The 20,969-nt window shown below is 40.4% G+C and overlaps 1 protein-coding gene across 2 annotated transcripts in view; it reads right to left on the bottom strand.

Annotated features, from left to right (window-relative positions):
- Positions 1–418: 418 nt before the first annotated feature.
- Positions 419–20,969, bottom strand: part of TMEM117 (transmembrane protein 117) — a 493,666-nt gene continuing 473,115 nt past the window's right edge. For both annotated transcript variants that reach the window (XM_088458029.1, XM_088458025.1), the window contains exons 7-8: positions 4,180–4,309; positions 419–2,470 (exon numbers count right to left, since the gene is read on the bottom strand). In XM_088458029.1, coding sequence (XP_088314155.1) covers positions 1,848–2,470; positions 4,180–4,309 — 753 coding nt within the window. In that variant the 3' untranslated portion in view covers positions 419–1,847. The remainder of the gene's footprint in view (positions 2,471–4,179; positions 4,310–20,969) is intronic.

The following is a 20,969-nucleotide window of genomic DNA, read 5'->3' as shown; positions in this document are numbered from 1 at the left end:
GTATACTGATATCCAAGGCAAATATGACTGAATTACTTAAATACACTTCTTCAACAAGGCAAGAGGGTTTTGTCTTTTAAACTATTGCAGCTGACATTGCTCTGCTTTTCAAAACTCTCACCATATTACATATCCCCCATAATGTGATTTAGGTTACAGGTTTACACACTTACAAACAAAATTGACATTTGGGTGTTATTAAAGCATCAATATAAACAAAATAGATGACAATGTTATCATAAAAATTCATCATGCATTTACCACACCTAAGCTGCATATGAATTCCGGCTCAATTTACATCCATATGTAGGTCTCCCCAAAACAATATGCTAATAAATAATTACTATTTAAAATTTATGTTTTTTTATTGGTAAAATAATAGAGATGCCTCTAATAAGCACAATTGTATTATGGCATATCCACCATTGCTTTATATTGTACCTAATGGATGATAAGGCAACTTATACATTAAAATATGGTCTTAACCACCTTTAACAAAGCCTACATTACCACCTATGAATTTAGTCAGGTTCTACAAATCAATGTGAACATTTAAGTGCAATTTAATTACATTACATTTTGACTTGTAACATTAAACACAATGATCACCTAAATCGTTATATATATTTCCCATATAAGTGTAGAGGTACATTCTTTCCACAGTGCTATACACGTCAGACTTATCTAGACAGTTTCTTATATAATAACACTTGAGTTCTAAAATTCCATTAACTACATCCATGCACGAAACAATGTACACTTAATAGTTTACATCACTATTTTTCGAAATGTATTCACTTTATCAATCTGTGAATGATTTATATTATTTTTTTCTTTGTTTTAAATTAATTACTACGAGTTATTTATGTCATGAGTTGCTAAAGTGTTATAATATTAAGCAAAAAAAAATGAGAAAATGCACAACATAAAATATAAAAAATATATCTCAAAATGTTGCTTATAAAAAAATATTTTACTATCAAGGCACATCTTGTTAAGTTCAAGAGTAAAATTTCTTTACAAATGTGCACGTCTATAAACAGTATAGGTCTTATATAATAGTTAACTACAAGCAGAGCATATGCTGTCACTCATAATCAACCTCATCAGATGCTAGTTTTCTCTTTTCTGATTGCTTAAAATTTCTATCAGCTTCCTTGATAAAGGTGACAGCACGTCATTACATTCTGCATCATTTTATTAAAATAAGCCCTATTGTCTTACAAGTTGGGTGCAAACCTACTTCCTAAGGAATGTTAAATATAGGCACATACAGTATAGCAACATACAAAAATGTGCAGGTTTTACATTTTTGAGCACCGGTTAAATTAATAACCTATGGGCACATTTTGTAAACATTTGGGTCGATGCAGCGTTGAATACTAGTCGGCAGCAACTGCGTGAATGGAACGAAATGCAGATATTTGCCAGTATACAGAGTTTTACGCATCTCCATGTCCAGACTCGGCACTATTTTATCAGTAGGCACTTGCCCCAACCCTAAACTTGGCACGAAAAGTCTGTCTGAAAACATGAACATTTATGCTTATGCAACAATTTTGTCAACATGCCCACTCTCAAGTTTGCCTGTGTCCAAACACCCTGTTACAACCCAGTAATGCCCCTTAAGCCAGTATTGAAGATGTTACTGAATTATTTATGACTTAGCATGGCCGGTAGTTGTGTACACTTGGTTCTGGAGCATATGCCATGAGAAGAGGCGCAAATTACCTTCTGTTAACGGACCTGTATTCAACTTTGTATCAGCCCCATAATGCACATGAACATTACAAAAGGTAAATCTAACACAAAATGATATATTATTGCCATGGTTGGTTGTAATATGGTTAACTCATTGGATCCTCATAAGCAGCAATGTCTGTAGCTGGCTGTGCAAGATGTTCTGACTCTGTTGCAGGGTGAGAGTAACACACAATTTCACTTTCCTTTGTCCAGGTCGATGTAAGTGTTGGATCATGTAGGCATAAGGGCTCCTCTACAACAGCTTGAAGGTTCTCTATGGTCATTCCCATTTCCTTGCTGTGCTCAGAAGGAGATTTTCTGTTGATGCGTTTGTATGATTTATCTTTATTCTCCATACCTTGTTCACTTTTCTGAAACCGCCCAAAGAATGAAATAAAGAAACCAAATAGCACAAAGGCCATAAGGCTTGGAACGAAAGCCAAGCATTTTACATTCAGGCTTGCTCCAATAAACCTGCTGTGTAAGAACATGTCTCCATCAACATAGCTTCTATTAGTATATGGGTCGGTGTTGTTGGACCTCCACTCCCAGGATAAAGTGGTCTGATTAAGATTCTGTAAACTCTCAGTATCTTCCACTGTATAGATCTTCTGCCCTGGGCCTAAATACTGACCATATGCTGATGGCTTGTAAAAGATTTGATTCTTCCACATATTAAGATCAAGGATCAATACAAGAAAGATAATTCCATAGTTAAACCATTTACCTGTATGCAAGAACAATATGTCAATTAAGCGTCAACTCCAAATTCCTGAGAAAGTAATAAAGCATCTTGGTTATAAAACACAGATATACGACAGGTAGACTTGTAAATAGAAAGTGGGATTTACAGTAGCCTAGACAAATGTGTAGTTTTATATGAAAGGATTAGGATCATTTCATATTTTCATTGAATGGTCTACTTGTTGGAAATAAACTTATCAACCAAGCTTGGAGTTAGTAAAACTCACCATAGGCCTTAATGTAAGGCAATGTTTCCTAAATCAAGTCCTCATGCAGCCCCAACAGCTCATGCTTTCAGGATTTCTTTAATCATTTACAGTCAGTAGTGCAAATAAGGTGGTACAGTGTACCTTTAAGAGATTAGTAGCCGTATGCCGTACTGCCCAACCACCTGTGGTGCCCAGTAAGTCACAATGCTTGGTGGCAAGATGGACCCCGTCACACGGGCTGGTCCATGAGTGATGAGGCGTGACAGATCCCGGCGCTTGGGGCAGCAAGTGAGTTACAGGGCGCAGCACAGTAGCTCCCGAAGCGCTGGGCATGCCCCAAAGTGCCAATAATCAGGTCATGTAACGCGTGGACACACCCACACAGACAACGATGCAAATAGGACACACTGCGGGTGTATCTACATGCAAAATGCTATGGTTACAGTGTCAGAGGCTGTGGCACTGTTATGTAGAGTTTCGCATACAGATACACACGCAGTTGCACACAGAATATAGGCATGCTGCATATCATTTTAATCAACAGAAACTGCTTGTGCATCCTGTTCACTGTGCCAATAAAACATATTTGAAGGGAAAAAGTTGCATGAAAAGATGCTTGGCGCTGAGTCACACGGTGCTCATGCATTATGTGTAACGCAACTTGTAGCACACGGAGGTAAGATGTATGTGGACACATTTGTAGCTTAAACTGGATAGGAACTTTATATTAGCTCTACACAGTATGATGATTTATTTATTTAAGCATTGGGTTGTTTTTTGTACCATGAAGATTTATATTAATGCAATGGCATGCTAAAGTATAACCATTACTTATTGATCCAGAGAGTAATTTAATTGCTGAATTTTGAGTAAAGAAGAATAAATTCCCATTCTAACAAACTGCATGTACTGCAGAATCAATAGTTTATCCTCCACCAGATCAGTGCTGTCCAATTATGTCCATAAAGATGGCCACAGATGTGCCACAGGGGGCCCACCCCCTCCTCTAGGGATCAGGTTCCAGACTGTGCACTTGTATTATATTGCACAGGACTTTGGTGTATTTTCTACAATGTATTGCTGTTATTAATCTGGTACATTATTATGCATTCACTAGCAATATTTACCATATCTATATATTTTAAGGGGCCCAGACCCAATTTGGAGGCTGGCCACACCCCAATCACTGCATTCCCCTGATGGGCCCTTCACGCCCCAGTCCAACACTGAATGGGGGAGCCGCTCAAAGACGTAAGGTGAGGCCACTATGACTTGTAGCAATTGTGTCTGTATATTCTTATTTTGTAGACATTACAAGTTAATATTATTTCAGTGAAGATAGCAACTGAATTGCACCAATCCATCTACACAGTACTGAGCATGGGATGTTCATAAACACCTGCAAAACACAAAATGTGCTCATAAACAGAAATAATGGTATTATCACTGTGATCATGATCCCTTCCCCAACATGAAAACATACCTGTAATATGTATATGGTACTCTTCTTTAAATATCCGTTGAAAGTGTGGTAGCTTGAATTGCATGTGAGCAGTAGGTAATCCAGGCAGATTGACATCAACATCACCCATAAAATGTGGAAATTCCCAATCCTGAAAGAAGAGTGTTAAATACATTCATTATAGAAGGTAATTTCACTAGATAGTTAAATAACTTTTGAAGATACAGTACAAGGTGAAATGGATGTCTTACAGAGGACTATCACAAGGTGTTTGTGTGTTCTTGTATTTAAACAAATTATCTTGCTTAATTTCTGTGATCACAGCTCATAGTAATCAGATTAAAATCAGATCAGCATTGGACATCTTTGTAAATGTGGTTTGAAGATGATCGCATATCACCAATATTGGGCTGTATAGTGACTAAAGTAGACATGTCACCTCATTGGCTCATGTTTATTTAGGTTTCACAAGGTATAAGAACAGCACTATCAGCTAACTAAGCATATACATCTCCCTGCTATTTTGCAACACTGGGAAAACTAACAAGTCATTGACAAGTGTGAGATACTGATAATAACAGTAGCTCCACCATGCTGGACATTTATTCAACAGAAAGGATGAAAGAATATCCACTTCTTTTGTATATAGATTAGTTGGCACAGAATCAAGAAATCATTATTTTGTAAGCTCTTGGTCAGGGCTCTCTTCCCTCTTGTTATCCAGGCAATATTACCCATGCCACCTGTGCCCTTTGTTTTCTTGTCTCTTTCAGTGACTATTGTTTGCTCACCCATGCGATAGGTAAAGGATCATGGAGAGCTGTTGCCTTCCCCCCTTAGACTCACCACCGCTTGCTCCTGCAGCAAATTGCCAAAGAACCCATCCAACCCTGTCTATGGTTTTATTGTATTATATACTGTATACCCATGCTAAAGTTCTATTGACACTGTACCCATGTGCAGATTAAACGTGTTGGCTTGGCGTGTGCTTTCCAGTTCTGGGAGTCCAGTGGTCTGGCTATCTTCCTTTAACGAGTTGGAGGTTTTTGGAGAAGTTTTTTGGACTTTTAGAATTTTTTGTATAATGGTTGTTGGCTTATCAAAGTACTTTTGTTTATAAAAAGGATGGTATGCTATGATTTCCATCTTTTTTCTTTTTTTGGATTGAAATCTATATGAAAAATCTAATTTATCCTAATTTGACCTGGAGACCTATCTCTGCTTCAAAAATGTTGCTAAATTGGTTCAGATAAGCACTATTTTCACCTACCCGTGGTACTGGTCCAAATACAGCACACAAGAAAATACTATTTTCATATTGGTGTTAATGTTTTTTGTATAATATTCAAATTACACCTTGATACAGCAAGGGATCACAAGCTGGGCTGCCCCTTAAATTTTAGGAGGTTTGGTGCACATTGTATACCATTCTGGATTGATCACAAGCGCCATTAGTTTTCCATTTGTTGGGGATGGGATGGAACCACGATTGGGGGGGAAGGGTTAGGATAGAGTCATAATGGTAGAGGAGAAAAGCAGAGAAAGGGTGGTGCCAGCTAGAGTGGGGGTGTGCATTAAATGTAGGACCCATGGCCAGAGCCTGGGAAGGACTTGTACCAACACTGCTTCAAATCAAATTTTCTTTTGTTGATGTAAAGTTTACATGTGAAAAATGTCCCAATGATAATTTTCAATCTCGTATGGATTTTCTTCAAAAGTATAAAAGAATTGTACTGTCATTTTGCCATGTAAACTTTAAATCAATAAAAGAAAATGTATATGAAGCAGTGTGTTGGTGTAAGTCCTTCCCAGGCTCTGGCCATGGGTGCTACATTTAATGCACACAAACACACACACTCCGTTGAACTTCTCCCACTCCCATCCTAAATAATTCAAGTGAAGCAGAATTTGCTTTCTTGTGATTAGCATTTCATTCAGTTTGATCCACCATTTTTATACTTCAATGTGCCACCTCTTCCTTTTGCTGCTGACCAGTTTAGGAATTGAGAGAGGAGCTGCTATAAAATCTTAGTTTCTGGATCAAGTGCATTTATAAGGATATTCCCAAAGGACAATTGCCTTTGTAATTAACAGCTTTTCTTTACGAAATTGCTGTAAAAACAATTTTAGCTATATACAGTATTTATTAGTATTAAACACTATTCAGAATTGTTCTCATCTTGTTCTCTTTTAGTGAAAGAGAACATGGGGCAGGGCCGCAACTAGGGGGGGGCTAGAGGTGCATTGGGTGAAAAAGGGCTGACTCAGCCCCTGCATGCACCGCGCAGTCTTGTAGTGCGCGATGACTTGGAGGCTGCAGATTCCATGCAGACGGCTCCGTCTGCATGGGCTCTGCTGAAAACGGCCATCCAAAAATGTCCGCTGCCGAGGAGAAGACAGATGCTAGAGGTCCTACTGGACTCTAGTGTCTGTTAGGCTAGTACAATGCACATAGCGTTCCCGGAAGTGCCGGGAATGCTGGCGCTGCCGGGAGAAGATGCAGAAAGCTACATCTTCTCCCGTGAAACCCCCTGGCAATGAGCATAAACCCCCTGGCAATGAGCATGAAACCCCCTGGCAATTAATATAAACCCCATGGCAATGAGCATGAAACCCCCTGGCAACGAGCATGAAAACCCATGGCAATGAGCATGAAAACCCTGGCAACAAGCATGAAACCATCTGCCAACGAGCATGAAACCTCTGACAATGAGCATGAAACCCCCTGGCAATGAGCATGAAACCCACTGGCAACGAGTATGAAACCTCCTGGCAATGAGCATGAAAACCCTGGCAACGAGCATGAAACCATCTGGCAACGAGCATGAAACCCCCTGGCAATGAGTATGAAACCCCCTGGCAATGAGTATTAAACCCACTGGCAACGAGTATGAAACCTCCTGGCAATGAGCATGAAACCCCTGGCAACAAGCATGAAACCATCTGGCAACGAGCATGAAACCCCTGACAATGAGCATGAAACCCCCTGGCAATGAGTATGAAACCCACTGGCAACGAGTATGAAACCTCCTGGCAATGAGCATGAAACCCCTGGCAACAAGCATGAAACCATCTGGCAACGAGCATGAAACCCCTGACAATGAGCATGAAACCCCCTGGCAATGAGTATGAAACCCACTGGCAACGAGTATGAAACCTCCTGGCAATGAGCATGAAACCCCTTGACAACGAGCATGAAACCCCATGGCAACAAGCATGAAACCCCCGACAACGAGCATGGAACCCCTGGTAATGAGCATAAAAACCCTGAAAAGCAGCAGGTAATTTTAAAGTAATTAGAAGCCTTACTGTGGGGCATAAAATGGTGTCGGGCAAATATGTAAGTGGCACTTTGGTAATAGGCATTACAGTGTGTGGCATAATGTGTAATGGGCATTATCGTGTGTTGTATAATGTAAGTCACTATACCAGGGATGTCTGACTAGTGCACTGCCTTATGGAGGAGCAAGAACAAAATCCAGGTACGGGAAGGGAGGGGGCGCAAAATTACTGCCTTTCACCGGGTGACAGATATCCTAGTTTCAGCCCTGCATGGGGCATACTGTTTAATTTCACAAATACTGTATATTTATATAGAAAGAGACCAGGACCTACATGAAGAAATTAATAAGTACATTTAAACATTGTTTCTTTACCGAACAAAATGTTAGATTAAATTTACTTTTTCACTGCTACAGTACTTGGAGATTGCTAGTCCTTTTATGCAAGTTTCTGCATATGTCCATCTATTGGATTTTATAGAGCCTATCTGTGACTTGTAGAGTGGTACTATAAACATATACCATGGTAGTCAGTGACCCTGCAAGTGGGTTGCCTCGGGGAGAGCCACCAAGGATACAGGAGTCTCTTGGATGTTTCGGGAGGGTAGGCAAGTACTGTATGCTTTTAAACACATAAGAGTTCCACTGAGAAGTACAGAACTCTCTAACCTGTCACTTGGCAGCTGTGTATCTCCAGTGCTTCATATCACTGGAATAGTTCCATGCCTGAATGATTTTTTACATTAGTTAATATTATAATGGTCATTCAGTTCCATGGTGTTTATTATTATATTATTATCATTATTTATATGGTGCCACAAGTGTTCGGCAGCGCCTTACAAAGTACATAAACAAATCGGTTGAACAGTGACTTATGCTGCCTATCCACTAGGCGATTAAACCTAGCGATTGAGCAATAACGACCGTGGTTATCGCTCAATCGCTTGGAAATAATGTGCAAATTGTGCAGTACAATGCCCTAAACGACCAGTGTTGCGCGATCCCGCCGGTCGTTTCAGTCATCCTGTTTTGCCTGTTAATCCGTCGTTATTGGACATCGTTATCATTCAAATTTTCAAAGACGGAACGACCAACGACCAGATGCGTCATAGCCACTCCCTGTTCTCCATTTTAGATCATTCCTTAGCGTGGTGCAGAGCTGTACAGACGCAGCAGCAGGGACAGAGCAGGGAAACTTCATTTAAAGGTAAGTATAGTAAAAAAAAGGGCCCCATTGCCAACCAATGACCCCCACTATATAACCAACGTCCCACACTGCCCACCAATGTTTGATAGGTGCCTGCAACTGCCCCCCTTAAATCAAACAATAAATATATATATAATATATATATATTTATGTATGTAGATATATATATATATATATATATATACACACACACACACACACACACAGTCAGGTGCATAAATATTGGGACATTGACTGAATTTTCATATTTTGGCCTCTATTCACCACCACAATGGCTTAGAAATGAAACAAACAAGATGTGCTTTAACTGCAGACTTTCAGATTTAATTTGAGGGTAATTACATCCAAATCAGGTGAACGGTGTAGGAATTACAACGGTACTAGTTTCTATATGTGCCTCCCACTTTTTAATGGGCCAAAAGTAATGGGGCTATCAACTCAAAAGCTATTTCATGGACAGGTGTGGGCTATTCCCTCGTTATTTCATTATCAATTAAGCAGGTAAAAGGTCTGGAGTTTATTCTAGGTGTGACATTTGCATTTGGAATCAGTTGCTGTCGACTCTCAATATGAGATCCAAAAAGCTGTCACTATCAGTGAAGCAAGCCATCGTAAGGCTGAAAAATCAAAACAAACCCATCAGAGAGATAGCAAAAACATTAGGTGTGGCCAAATCAACTGTTTGGAACATCCTTAAAAAGAAAGAACACACCGGAGAGCTCAGCAACATCAAAAGACCCGGAAGACCACAGAAAACAACTGTGGTGGATGACAGAAGAATTATTTCCCTGGTGAAGAAAAACCCCTTGGCCAAATCAAGTACACTCTCCGGGAGGTAGGTGTATATGTGTCAAAGTCAACAATCAAGAGAAGACTTCACAAGAGTGAATATAGAGGGTTTACCACAAGTTGTAAACCATTGGTGAGCCTCAAAAACAGGAAGACCAGATTAGAGTTTGCCGAACAACATCTAAAAAAGCCATTGCAGTTCTGGAACAACATCCTATGGACAGATGAGACAAAGATCAACTTGTACCAGAGTGATGGGAAGAGAAGAGTATCGAGAAGGAAAGGAACTGCTCATGATCCAAAACATACCACCTCATCAATGAAGCATGGTTGTGGTAGTGTCATGGCGTGGGCATGTATGGCTGCCAATGGAACTCGTTCCCTTTTATTTATTGATGATGGGACTGCTGACAAAAGCAGCAGAATAAATTCTGAAGTGTTTCGGGCAATATTATATGCTCATATTCAGTCAAATGCTTCAGAACTCATTGGACGGCGCTTCACAGTGCAGATGGACAATGACCCAAAGCATACTGCAAAAGCAACCAAAGAGTTTTTTAAGGCTAAAAAGTGGAATGTTATGCAATGGCCAAGTCAATCCCCTGACCTGAATCCGATTGAGCATGCATTTCACTTGATGAAGACAAAACTGAATGGAAAATGCCCTAAGAACAAGCAGGAACTGAAGACATTTGCAGTAGAGGCCTGGCAGAGCATCACCAGGGATGAAACCCAGCGTCTGGTGATGTCTATGCGTTCCAGACTTCAGGCTGTAATTGCCTGCAAAGGATTTGCAACAAAGTATTAAAAAGTGAAAGTTAGATTTAGGATTGTTTAGTTTGTCCCATTACTTTTGGCCCCTTAAAAACTGGGAGGCACATATAGAAACCGTTGTAATTCCTACACCGTTCACCTGGTTTGGATGTAATTACCCTCAAATTAAATCTGAAGGTCTGCAGTTAAAGCACATCTTATTTGTTTCATTTCAAAGCCATTGTTGTGGTGAATAGAGGCCAAAATATGAAAATTCTGTCCCAATATTTATGCACCTGACTGTATATATATATATATATATATATATATATATATATATATATATATACACACACACACAAAGATGGATGTACATATCAGAAAAGAAATATGCCCGCGCTCGGTTCCACCCATATCATACATGGTACCAGCAGCATGGCAATATTAATGCCATATATGTATACAAAACAGAAAAACTTTTGCTATCGGCGCTAACAATAATATACTGCAATTTTATGTGTGTGCAGCAAATAAAACAAAAGGGGATTTTGTCATGATTTGATCAAAGCATTTAAGCCTGCAGCCCAGCATCAAGGGACCCCTAGCATATATGCCCAGCACATCATTACATTGCAGTTAAATGTACTCACCTCCTAGATATAGATCATGACAAAATCCCGTTTTGTTTTATTTGCTGCACACACATAAATTTGCAGTATATTATTGTTAGCGCCGATGGCAAAAGTTTTTCTGTTGAGGATTTCTGAAATCCGAGCCCCCGCGATCCAAGTCGGGAACAGAGTCAGGCTCGGGTGATCCCGCCTGACTCGGAACTGAAATCGAGGCAAAGCATCATCATCCCGCCTTCCGGATGTCGCGGGTTTTGGATTCCATAAAAGGTCCCCGCGTCGGCACTATTTCTCACTCTGGCTGTGGACAGTGAAGAGGGAGGCTGGGAGCTAGGGCTGGCTGGGCTGGGTTGTGCTGCTCTTGTCCATAGGGGCTGTGTCCACTCAGTCCATAGGGGATGACTGTGCAGTGTTGTGCTGCTATTGTCCATAGGGGATCCATAGGGGCTGGCTGGGCTGTGTTGTGCAGTCAGTTGTCTATAGGGGCTGGGTCCACTCCAAAGTCTATAGGGGCTGGCTGGACTGTGTTGTGCAGTGTCCCATAAAGGCTGTAGTCCTAAAGGGGTGCTGTAGTGTTGTCCAGGGGGTGACCTGTCCATCGGGGGTGCTCCCCCAAAGTGCACTCCAACAAAAAAAAAAATTTGTGTTTGTGAATTGTGTGCGCAGTAGCCGCACGTGTAGCAACAAAGTAGCGCCAAGCGTGACCTGTGTCATAAATCAAGGGCCGGCTGGCTTGCCCGTTAAAGGGTGCTGTAACCCCAAAGTGCACTCCAAACAAAATAAAAAATTATTTTCTGTGTTTGTGAATTGTGTGCACTGTGGCTGCACGGGCATCAACAAAGGAGCAGCGCCAAGCGTGCGCCTGTGTCCCATAAGTCTGTTAAAGGGTGGTGTAAACCCCAAAGTGCACTCCCAAAAAAATGTTTAATTATTCTTTTCTGTGGTGGTGAATATAGGCCAAAATATGAAAATACCCAAAACACGGAAGGGTGGTTTTGGCAAAACCAATCTAGATAGATCCAAAACACGAAGAAAGATCCAGATCCAAAACACGAAAAGTGGCCGGTGCACACCCCTAATATATATATATATATATATATATATATATATATATATACACATATATACATATATATACACATATATATATATATATACATACATATACATACATATATATATATATATACATATGTAACATTTTTCAGTTTAAACTATGTGATAGCAGCTACCAGGTTTCCATCAGTGTGACAGATAGTGTAGGACCTGCAGAGAAGTGGGGTCCCATGATGTGTGCTGCAGGCTTAAATGCATTGATCAATCCATGAACCAAAACCCCATTATTTATTTATACATTATTGTGAGTGATTTAACAATGGTGAGTGCTCAAATAAATAGAATCAGAAAACTCAGCAATGTGGTCACAAGCCACTTGTAGCCCATGCCTGGGAATGGTGAGTGCAGGTCTGCACCCCAAATCTGGGAGTGGCGAGTTCAGTGGATTTTCTAATTTTTAATTAACCTTTTGTGATCATAGCTTTCCCATGCACCCCATGTGCAAACTCGTTTATAATAACCTGTGTCAGCTGCCTTTTTGGTAGTATGATAGAAGCTATGTTTGGTGACTGCCTTGCCTTTAAAAGCCATTAGCTGGCAGGTGAGCTTTAAACCAGGTAACATTTTCCAATTTAAACTACGTAATAGCAGCTACCAGGTTTCCATCAGTGTGACAAAATAGGACCTGCAGAGAAGTGGGGTCCTGTGATGTGGACTGCAGGCTTAAATGCATTGATCAATCCATGAACCAAAACCCCATTATTTATTTATACATTATTGTGAGTGTTTAAACATGGTGAGTGTTGAGTTTTCTGATTATATATATATATATATATATATACACACACACACACACACATCTCCATATCTATATATCTACATACATAAATATATTCATATATATATATATATATATATATATATATACACATATACACACACACACAGATGGAGATTTTATATATATATATATATATATATATTGTGGCAGTATCACCAGAGGTGGCACTGGTGAGCAGCAGATTCTGTGTGGGGCAGGAGAGATCCGCCCTCAGAGAGAAGAAAAGGAGTCTGGGAAGTTGGGTAAGGGCTGCATTGTGGAGAGAGCTCAGGTGTGGGCTGGTGAGGCAGACCAGTCAGAGAGCCCAGTGAAGCTGAGCGAGCCATTGGGAGGCCAGGAGGCCTGTGTCCGAATCTTGCAGGAGGCAAGGGGGGACCACAAACTCTCAGACTGTGATGAGAAGGCAGTGAAGCTGCAGGCTGAGGAAGCCAAGGCCTAACCTGGAGGATACAGGGAAGGCATAGAGACAGACTATGTGTGTGTAGTTGTGTCAGCCAACTAGAGACCAGGCCGGAGCCTGTGTTAACCTACAGGAAGCAGAGCTAAGCTGACTTTGGACTTTTTGTTTGCAGACTAGCTGCACTTTAATAGTGAGGGTTCAAGAAGTGAGCTAGTGCTCTAAGAGAGGGCTAGGTTATTTTTATTTTCTATTCTTGCTTCCTGACTGTCATGCTGAAGTAAAGCACCATTTCCTTTATTTTACTGGAATGCCGTGTGTGGACCCTCATTAAGCACCTAAATAAACACTGCACCAATCCACCCTCTACCGAGCTAATTAACCCCAAGCCGTCACAATATTATATATATATATATACACACACATAAACACACACTTTTCCAAGACTGCCGGCACTCGGTCGTTATAAATCATCTCGTCTCGGTGCCAGTGTAAAAATAAACACACCTCCAAAAAAGACACGGCACTCCCAGGCTCTTATTCAAAGATGCAAACATTTAAAGTGTATTAGTACATGGTAGTCAACATTTCAGGGCCTCCGCCCCTTCGTCAGGACACACAAACAAGATCTTTGAATAAGAGCCTGGAATAGACATAAGGATATCCTTCAGAAGAAATAAGGATCAATAAGGGTTGAGGTAATAATATGTTTAAATATGGGGCAGACTTGATGGGCCAAGTGGTTCTGATCTGCCGTCATGTTCTATTCTTCTATGGGCAGCTTTACAGTACAATACAATACAGGATGAGTACAAGTGTACATTGCTACATTAGCGACCATAACACCCAGATAACGTGTGTGTCTTGCCCTGAAATTGATAATTGACAATACAGCAATGTGTAATTATAATCATGCAGAAAATGCAAGGATTGTAACATACAGGAAGTTGGAGCTACAATGAACATTGTAATACTTGGGTAAATAGAAAGACACAGACACGCATGTAAGGTTGGTGGCTGCTCTGCACATTTATGTTAGTAAAAGAATACAGGCCTCTGTGAATAAATAGTATTCTTTTAAAAAACACTTTCTAAAGCAAACCGGTACTGTAAATGAGGCTCCGTCTGAAAAGCATTTAATTATTAGGAGATGACAAGAGAAGAACTTCTTAAACACATTCCACTAAATTCTAATTACACAAGAATGTTATGTTTAATTCAAAAATGTAAGCAGGGCATAAACTTAAATTCTATTTGTACTTCTCTCTTAATCGTTTTACAGTTTTCCTTTATTACCACCTGATTCTCCTTTACTTTCTATATTACCATTCGTTTTCCCCTCAACTTTCCTCCCTCTCCCTACCAACTGGAAAAATGAAAAGGAAAGAGCGTATACATTTTTATTGCATGTCAGCTGCTGACGCCTTATGATTTTATACATTTTTTTGTCAATCACACTTTTAGAATTGATATTTATTTTCATAACAAGAAAAAGGTGAATAATACAATTTAATGAAGATGGAAAAGGTGAGGTGGTTAGTACGTGTATATACACATAAGGAAGGGCCCAATTATTTATAAGAATAGATAAAAGTTGCAGTTATTACAGTAACTGCGTGACACGGTAGCATCCCATGTGACCATGTCTGCTAATCCGCCCCCTGCGCTTTCAGAGAAGATCCATTTTGCTCACATGTAGAACGGATCTTCTCCTTCTCCTCCAGCCCTCAGACAGTAATGTAGCATTCTGTGACCGTCGACATCACTGCTAAAGTTGAACCCCAGAATGAAAATGACATTCTGATGCTCATGAGCCAGACAAAGTTACATTTAAGTGCAAAGAGGGGAATTGAAGTACCCCTCTGAAAATCCCAATTACAGACATCAGCAGAGACACCGATTATCAGTCCCCGTATGACCTGCTTTGCATGTGGGTGGGATAGGGGTTAATGATGGGGGGGAAAGCTAATCCATGGCCACTGAGGGCAATCTGTCATATGGAGGGGTTGGGGGGCTATTGTCACAAAAGAGTTGTTTTTTGCCACTGAGAGGGCAAAATATTATCAGCTGCCCTTGCTCTCTCTATCCACTTTTGTATCTTGTGCTTAGCAGGAGGCGGAGAGTCATTGCACTTTTACATGTTCCTGTGAAAATGTCATAATACAATGGTTGCCCTCTCGTCTCCTGCAGATCTGAATATTGTAGTGCAATTACTGAGAATGGAAACGGAACAGAGAAAAGTGGTAGATTGGTACAGATTGTGTCAGACTCATTTTCCACAACAAAACAGTTTTAGTTTAATATTTTGTTTCAATAACTAACATCACATACAATTTTCACCCTCAGATACTAAAGTAGTAAATGACCCTACCCTGAAGTGGTGACTGTGATATTTGTTTAATGAAAATAAGGGTATCCATAAAATGTCCAGACTTGCAATAAGGTCATTCTGAATATTTTGCAAGTCACCCATCACATTTTCAGCATATAAAAAATATTTACATCATACACAGTTTACTATATATATATCAAATCAAATGTCCTGACTGACTATCTGACTCATCAATGCCCAGCTCAAACCCCTGGACCTAGAAACATGAAATTCAGGGAGTACATTCTTTCCATGACATGGGCACCTACTAAGCAGGGATTTTTCGAAATTTGACTACTAAGGGGGTGAAAAGGGCTAAAATGTTTACTCCTCCTGTGCAATGTCCTTAATTACTGACTGACTCATCGTGGCTGCAGCACACTTCAATATTCAAATAGGGGAGTCGCACCAACTGCCACTCCAAATGCTGCCAAACATCAATGGCAGTTGGTGTGGCTCCACTATTTGAATATTGAACTGCACTGCAAACCCACCTCTGGAGTCATCACTAGCCGTATAATCCTGACATGGCTTATGAGGCAGACAGCACTACAAAGGGGTAAAATGTGTTTTCACGGATTACTCAATAGCTCTTAGGCCACAGGTTAGAGAGGGTAATGTGTTCATACAGGTGTGAGGGAATGAATGTATTACTACAGAGGTGAAAGAAGAAGAGGTGTTACTACACGGGTAAGGGAGGAAAATGTGTTACAACAGCAGTGAGACGGGAATGTGATACTATAGAGGTGAGGGAAGGGAAAGTGTTAGGACACAGGTGAAGTAGTATAATGTCTTACTATAGCAGTGAGGGAGGCAGGGCTGTCTTAACAGCAGTGTGGGCCCTGGGCAAAGCAATGCACTGGGGCCCCTACCCACCCATTCACGAGAAACAAATGTAAATGGTCAATAAAATTAAACCTTCCTGCATGCCCATCAGACCTCCCACACATGCAGAGAGACTGTCTGACTGGTCTGAAGCTGGCGGATGAAGTGAAACTGGGACTGAGGTGAGTACTCATCACCGGGGGGGGATGGGGTGGGGGAGGTTAGATCAGAATACAGTGCACAGGCAGCCGGTTTATAAAAATATAACAAATTTACCAACTGGCTGCGGCTGCAGGGGGGTGGGTTGGCGGGCCCCTACAAGCATCGGGGCCTTGGGCAACTGCCCAACAAGCCCAATGGAAGAGATGGCCTTGGAGGGAGGGGATGCATTACTATAGAGGAGAAGGATTAATGTGTTACTGGAGTAGTGAGATGAAAATGGATAAAGTAAATATCTAAGGTGAAGCCGGGCACATCATATGGAATCGGTATGTAATGCCGCCGGATCTATTCCCAGCAGATGAAATACAGACGCCGGAAGGTCCGAAGCATGAAGATCCCGGCTGGGGCAGGTGAGTAGCCTGACCCTCCCCTCTCCCCCCCCCCCCCAACCCTGCCTTAGTGATGCCTAACCCTAAAACTCCCGGGGTGATGCCTAACCCTAAGCCCCTCCCGGGGGTGCCTAAACCTAACCTCCCCTCCCTGCACCCTAAACCGAACCCTCCCGGGGGGTGCCTAACCCTAACCTCCCCCGGTGGTGCCTAACGCTAACCCTCCCTCCCCCTAGCCTATCACTGACCCTCCCCAGAGGGTGCCCAACCCTAAGTCCCACCAGGGGTGCCTAAACCTAACCCTCCCACCTCGCAGCTACATGCTACAATTCTCTGCTTGCCTTCATTCGGGATGCCGGCCGTGGGGATTTCGGTGTCTGGCTAAAGATAGGCTTTGGGATTTAGACACCTATCGGGCTTCCAGCGTCGGGATTCCGTCAACCGGCATTCCGGACGCTGGTAACTGAACTGCATCCCCATCAGCTAGTAGACTATAAAGCTTGAATGCCCCCCCCAATTCTGAAGAATGAATATGGAACTATATACATGGTACATATACATGCCTTTTATCATATGACAGTGTCTTATGTCGACAATGGTTCTTTTCAGTTAACTTTATTGTTATTGGTCTCTAGGGGGCATTTTTAATTTGCCTGATTTTGGCCAAATCAGACCTGATCTGTAAATTATCCAGAGAGCCTGAAGAAATATGTATAAATATCATGCCTGGATGATTATCAGAAATAACAAATACAAAAATAACAAAAGTATATACCAGTGTCGCAGTAATTGACACTGCAAAAACAGATAACAAAACCTTTCATGTATGGTGTGGGCCCCATATACACAAGCACCAATAATCTTGCTGGAAACGTCCTCAGCAGGACAGAACAAGGACATTTTGTAGCTGTCTGTGTGCACTTTGCCTAATTCTGTGAAATATGTTCACTGCTAGTTCATATTTCCAAATAAAAATTCAATAACTATGGGAGATCTACTGCTGAAATTAGATTTCTTTTACAATAATAAACTGAAAAAAAACTCAATTTGTGAAATAATATTACAGTACTATTATAGCTCACAATGCAAGAATCTGCAATATAAATCAATGCAGTAGGGTTGTTTGATCCATAAAATTAGGTGGGGAAATGTATTCATACTATCAGTGCTTTCATAAGCAATGTACCTTAAATGTTTTTGTAATGCAGACATCACATGTACTAGATTATTAAACATCTTAATGGATATAGTGTATTATTACTACTGTATATAGGGCATGGATAATGCAACAAAATGTGTTTGATATTGAATATGTTTTACTCCCTAGAGTAGATATGAGGGCACTGCTGCACACGTTAGGGAGAATGCTTTGGGCCTATTTATGAAGCACCACATTTTAGCCCAAATAATTCTAATTTCTTATAATCACATACCACAACAATAAGTAATAAGGTTTCAGGGTGATCAACATTTACATGCAGAGACCAGGGTTCCTATCGGAGCCCGTTCCGGCAAAATATAAAGGGTAAGGCGATCAATTACGCAATCACTTTACTTCCATTTTCTGACATGGCTGAGCAACTGCACACGTGTAAAATATAGCCCATAGGCCACAATGGGCTAACTCCATTTAATTTGGGCCAAGCTCAGAAAAGCTAGGCTTTTTGGAGCTTGATAAATCTGGCCTTTACAAAGTCCACAAAGAAAGTTATGTTACTGGTGCGATCATTAAAAGAGGCATCAAAGCAGATACTGTATCCATAACCCCCTTGCTAAGTAGCCCCGTTTATCAAAAGTGCTTCAGTCCTCCAAAAACAGACATTTACGGTGGATTTACCACATTTTTGGGCTTAATAATTAAGCCCCTTAGAGTAGTTTTGTATTTTCTCAGTGTTTCATGGCTGCATTTTACGGTTTGTGTGCTGCTAAATATATATAATCGTATATACAATTACGTTTCATATCTGTGACAGTGGAATTTTTCCCAAAACTAATATTTATAATTGTATAAGCATATCTACTTAAGTGAACTTAATACTCATCAGGGAAAATGGTTCCTCCAAAGCAGCATTTAATAAATATGCCAACAAAAATCAAGGAACAGTGTTGCATGACAGTGTATATCAGTTTGTCCCCTCTGGAGCTATGAGACAGCTGAGGAGACATGCAAATGTAATACTCAGTCTTCCAAATCTTCTCTGCAGCTCAGTCTGGAATGTTCCCAAGTGAAATTGTACGCAGCATACAATATTTAACCCAGTATGCACTCCATCCATGACTAAAAGCCACTTCAAGTCTGATACCAAACTTAGACAGTATGAGGTACAGCCACATTCAATGTAATTTTACTGCCCCTTGTTTTATTTTTTTTTTCACCTTTTATGGATATTGGTATAAATAAAAACCAAGTAGAAGTGCCTATAACAGATGAGGGATCATAATAGAGTCAGTATCTCAAGTAATTACTGTACATTAATTAGTTTTTTTATACAAAATAAACATAAAAAAATGAATATAGCATAAAATAAAACCATAACATAATAACTGCATGTGAATAAAGTCACATGTTGTGACAATAAGCACATGGTAGTGCACACTGCTAAAGAGTTTATAGATTGCACCTGAGCATCAATAGAAGGAGATCTTATATTATGGGCAGTCTACAAATCCAGTCACAAGTTTCAAGGTTTAATTTGGAACAAATGTTCCTCCAATAGCATGGACTGCACTCTATAAGTGACCCTGCAAGTCTGCAAAAAAGGCCACGGTGTAATTATTTGTAACACCCATTCAAATTTGTTAACATTTAGGTCATAGAAGTATTTATAAACATAACACTTACTATACAATGATATTTTAAATTCATATAGAGGATAAATTTAGGGCATAACTTGCTGCCTTGGTGTCATCCTTGACTCTGAACTGTCCTTTGTTTCCCACATTCAATCTGTCTCAAAATCATGTTACATACATCTGAAAAACATATCCAAAATTCGACCATATCCCACACAAGACACTGCAAAAACTCGAATCCATGCACTCATTTCCCGCATTGACATTTGCAATAGTCTCCTTACTGGTCTTCCCAAAAACAGGCTATCGCCATTACAATCAATTATGAATGCAGCTGCGAGACTTATCTTCCTTGCCAAACGTTCATCGTCTGCTGCCCGGCTCTGTCGGTCTCTCCATTGGTTGCCGGTTTTCTACTGTATTCAAAACAAAAAACTTTTACCTACACATAAGGCCATTAACCAAACCACACCAACATACATCTTTTTACTCATCTCAAAATATCTCTCAACCCGACCTCTCCGCTCAGCACAAGATCTGTGTCTCTCATCCCCACGCATTACTTGCTCCCATTCATGGTTACAGGACTTTCTTTGGGTGGCACCCACTCTATGGAATGCCTTACGACACACAATAAGATTTACATCTAGTCTACAATCCTTCAAGCGTTCCCTGAAAGCTCACCTCTTCAGGCAAGCTTATCAGATTCCAGAACCACCCACATAACCTTCATAGCTTCCATGTCTAATTACATCCAATTTCACAGTCCACACATAACCTCACACATTGTCTTTCTTTCACATCATCCTGACATTTGGCTGACATTCCTGTGTGACTGGATCATGCAACCCACCAAGAAACTCTGCAGTCTGGCTGGACCAAATTGCAAAATATAGCACCTATCCTTGTGTATCAGTGCCTATTTCCCTATAGATTGTAAGCTTGCGAGCAGGGCCTTCCTACCTATATATCTGTCTGTTATTACCCAGTTTTGTTCTATTAATGTTTCCAACTGAAAAGCACAACGGAATATGCTGCACTATATAATAAACTGTTAATAAATAAATAATAAATAAAATCTTTTTAATGGGTAAGGGATTATTAGTGATATATATATTTTGTAAACTTGTATTTAAAATATTATGTTATATTTTTAGAAAGTTGTCTTGCTAATATCATTGTACCCTGACACAAGGCACTTAATTGATACTAAACCTACCACTTAAATCTTTTATTTGCACAATGGGACCTATTTTTTGTTTCTATTTTGCATATCTTTAGAGATCCCTATTAGGCATCTCACGTTCACTTGCAGCAA

This window comes from Taudactylus pleione, unplaced genomic scaffold (assembly GCF_031769625.1).
Source record: "Taudactylus pleione unplaced genomic scaffold, aTauple2 ptg000041l, whole genome shotgun sequence".
Taxonomy (NCBI): domain Eukaryota; kingdom Metazoa; phylum Chordata; class Amphibia; order Anura; family Myobatrachidae; genus Taudactylus; species Taudactylus pleione.
This window is presented reverse-complemented; position numbering and strand designations above follow the sequence as displayed.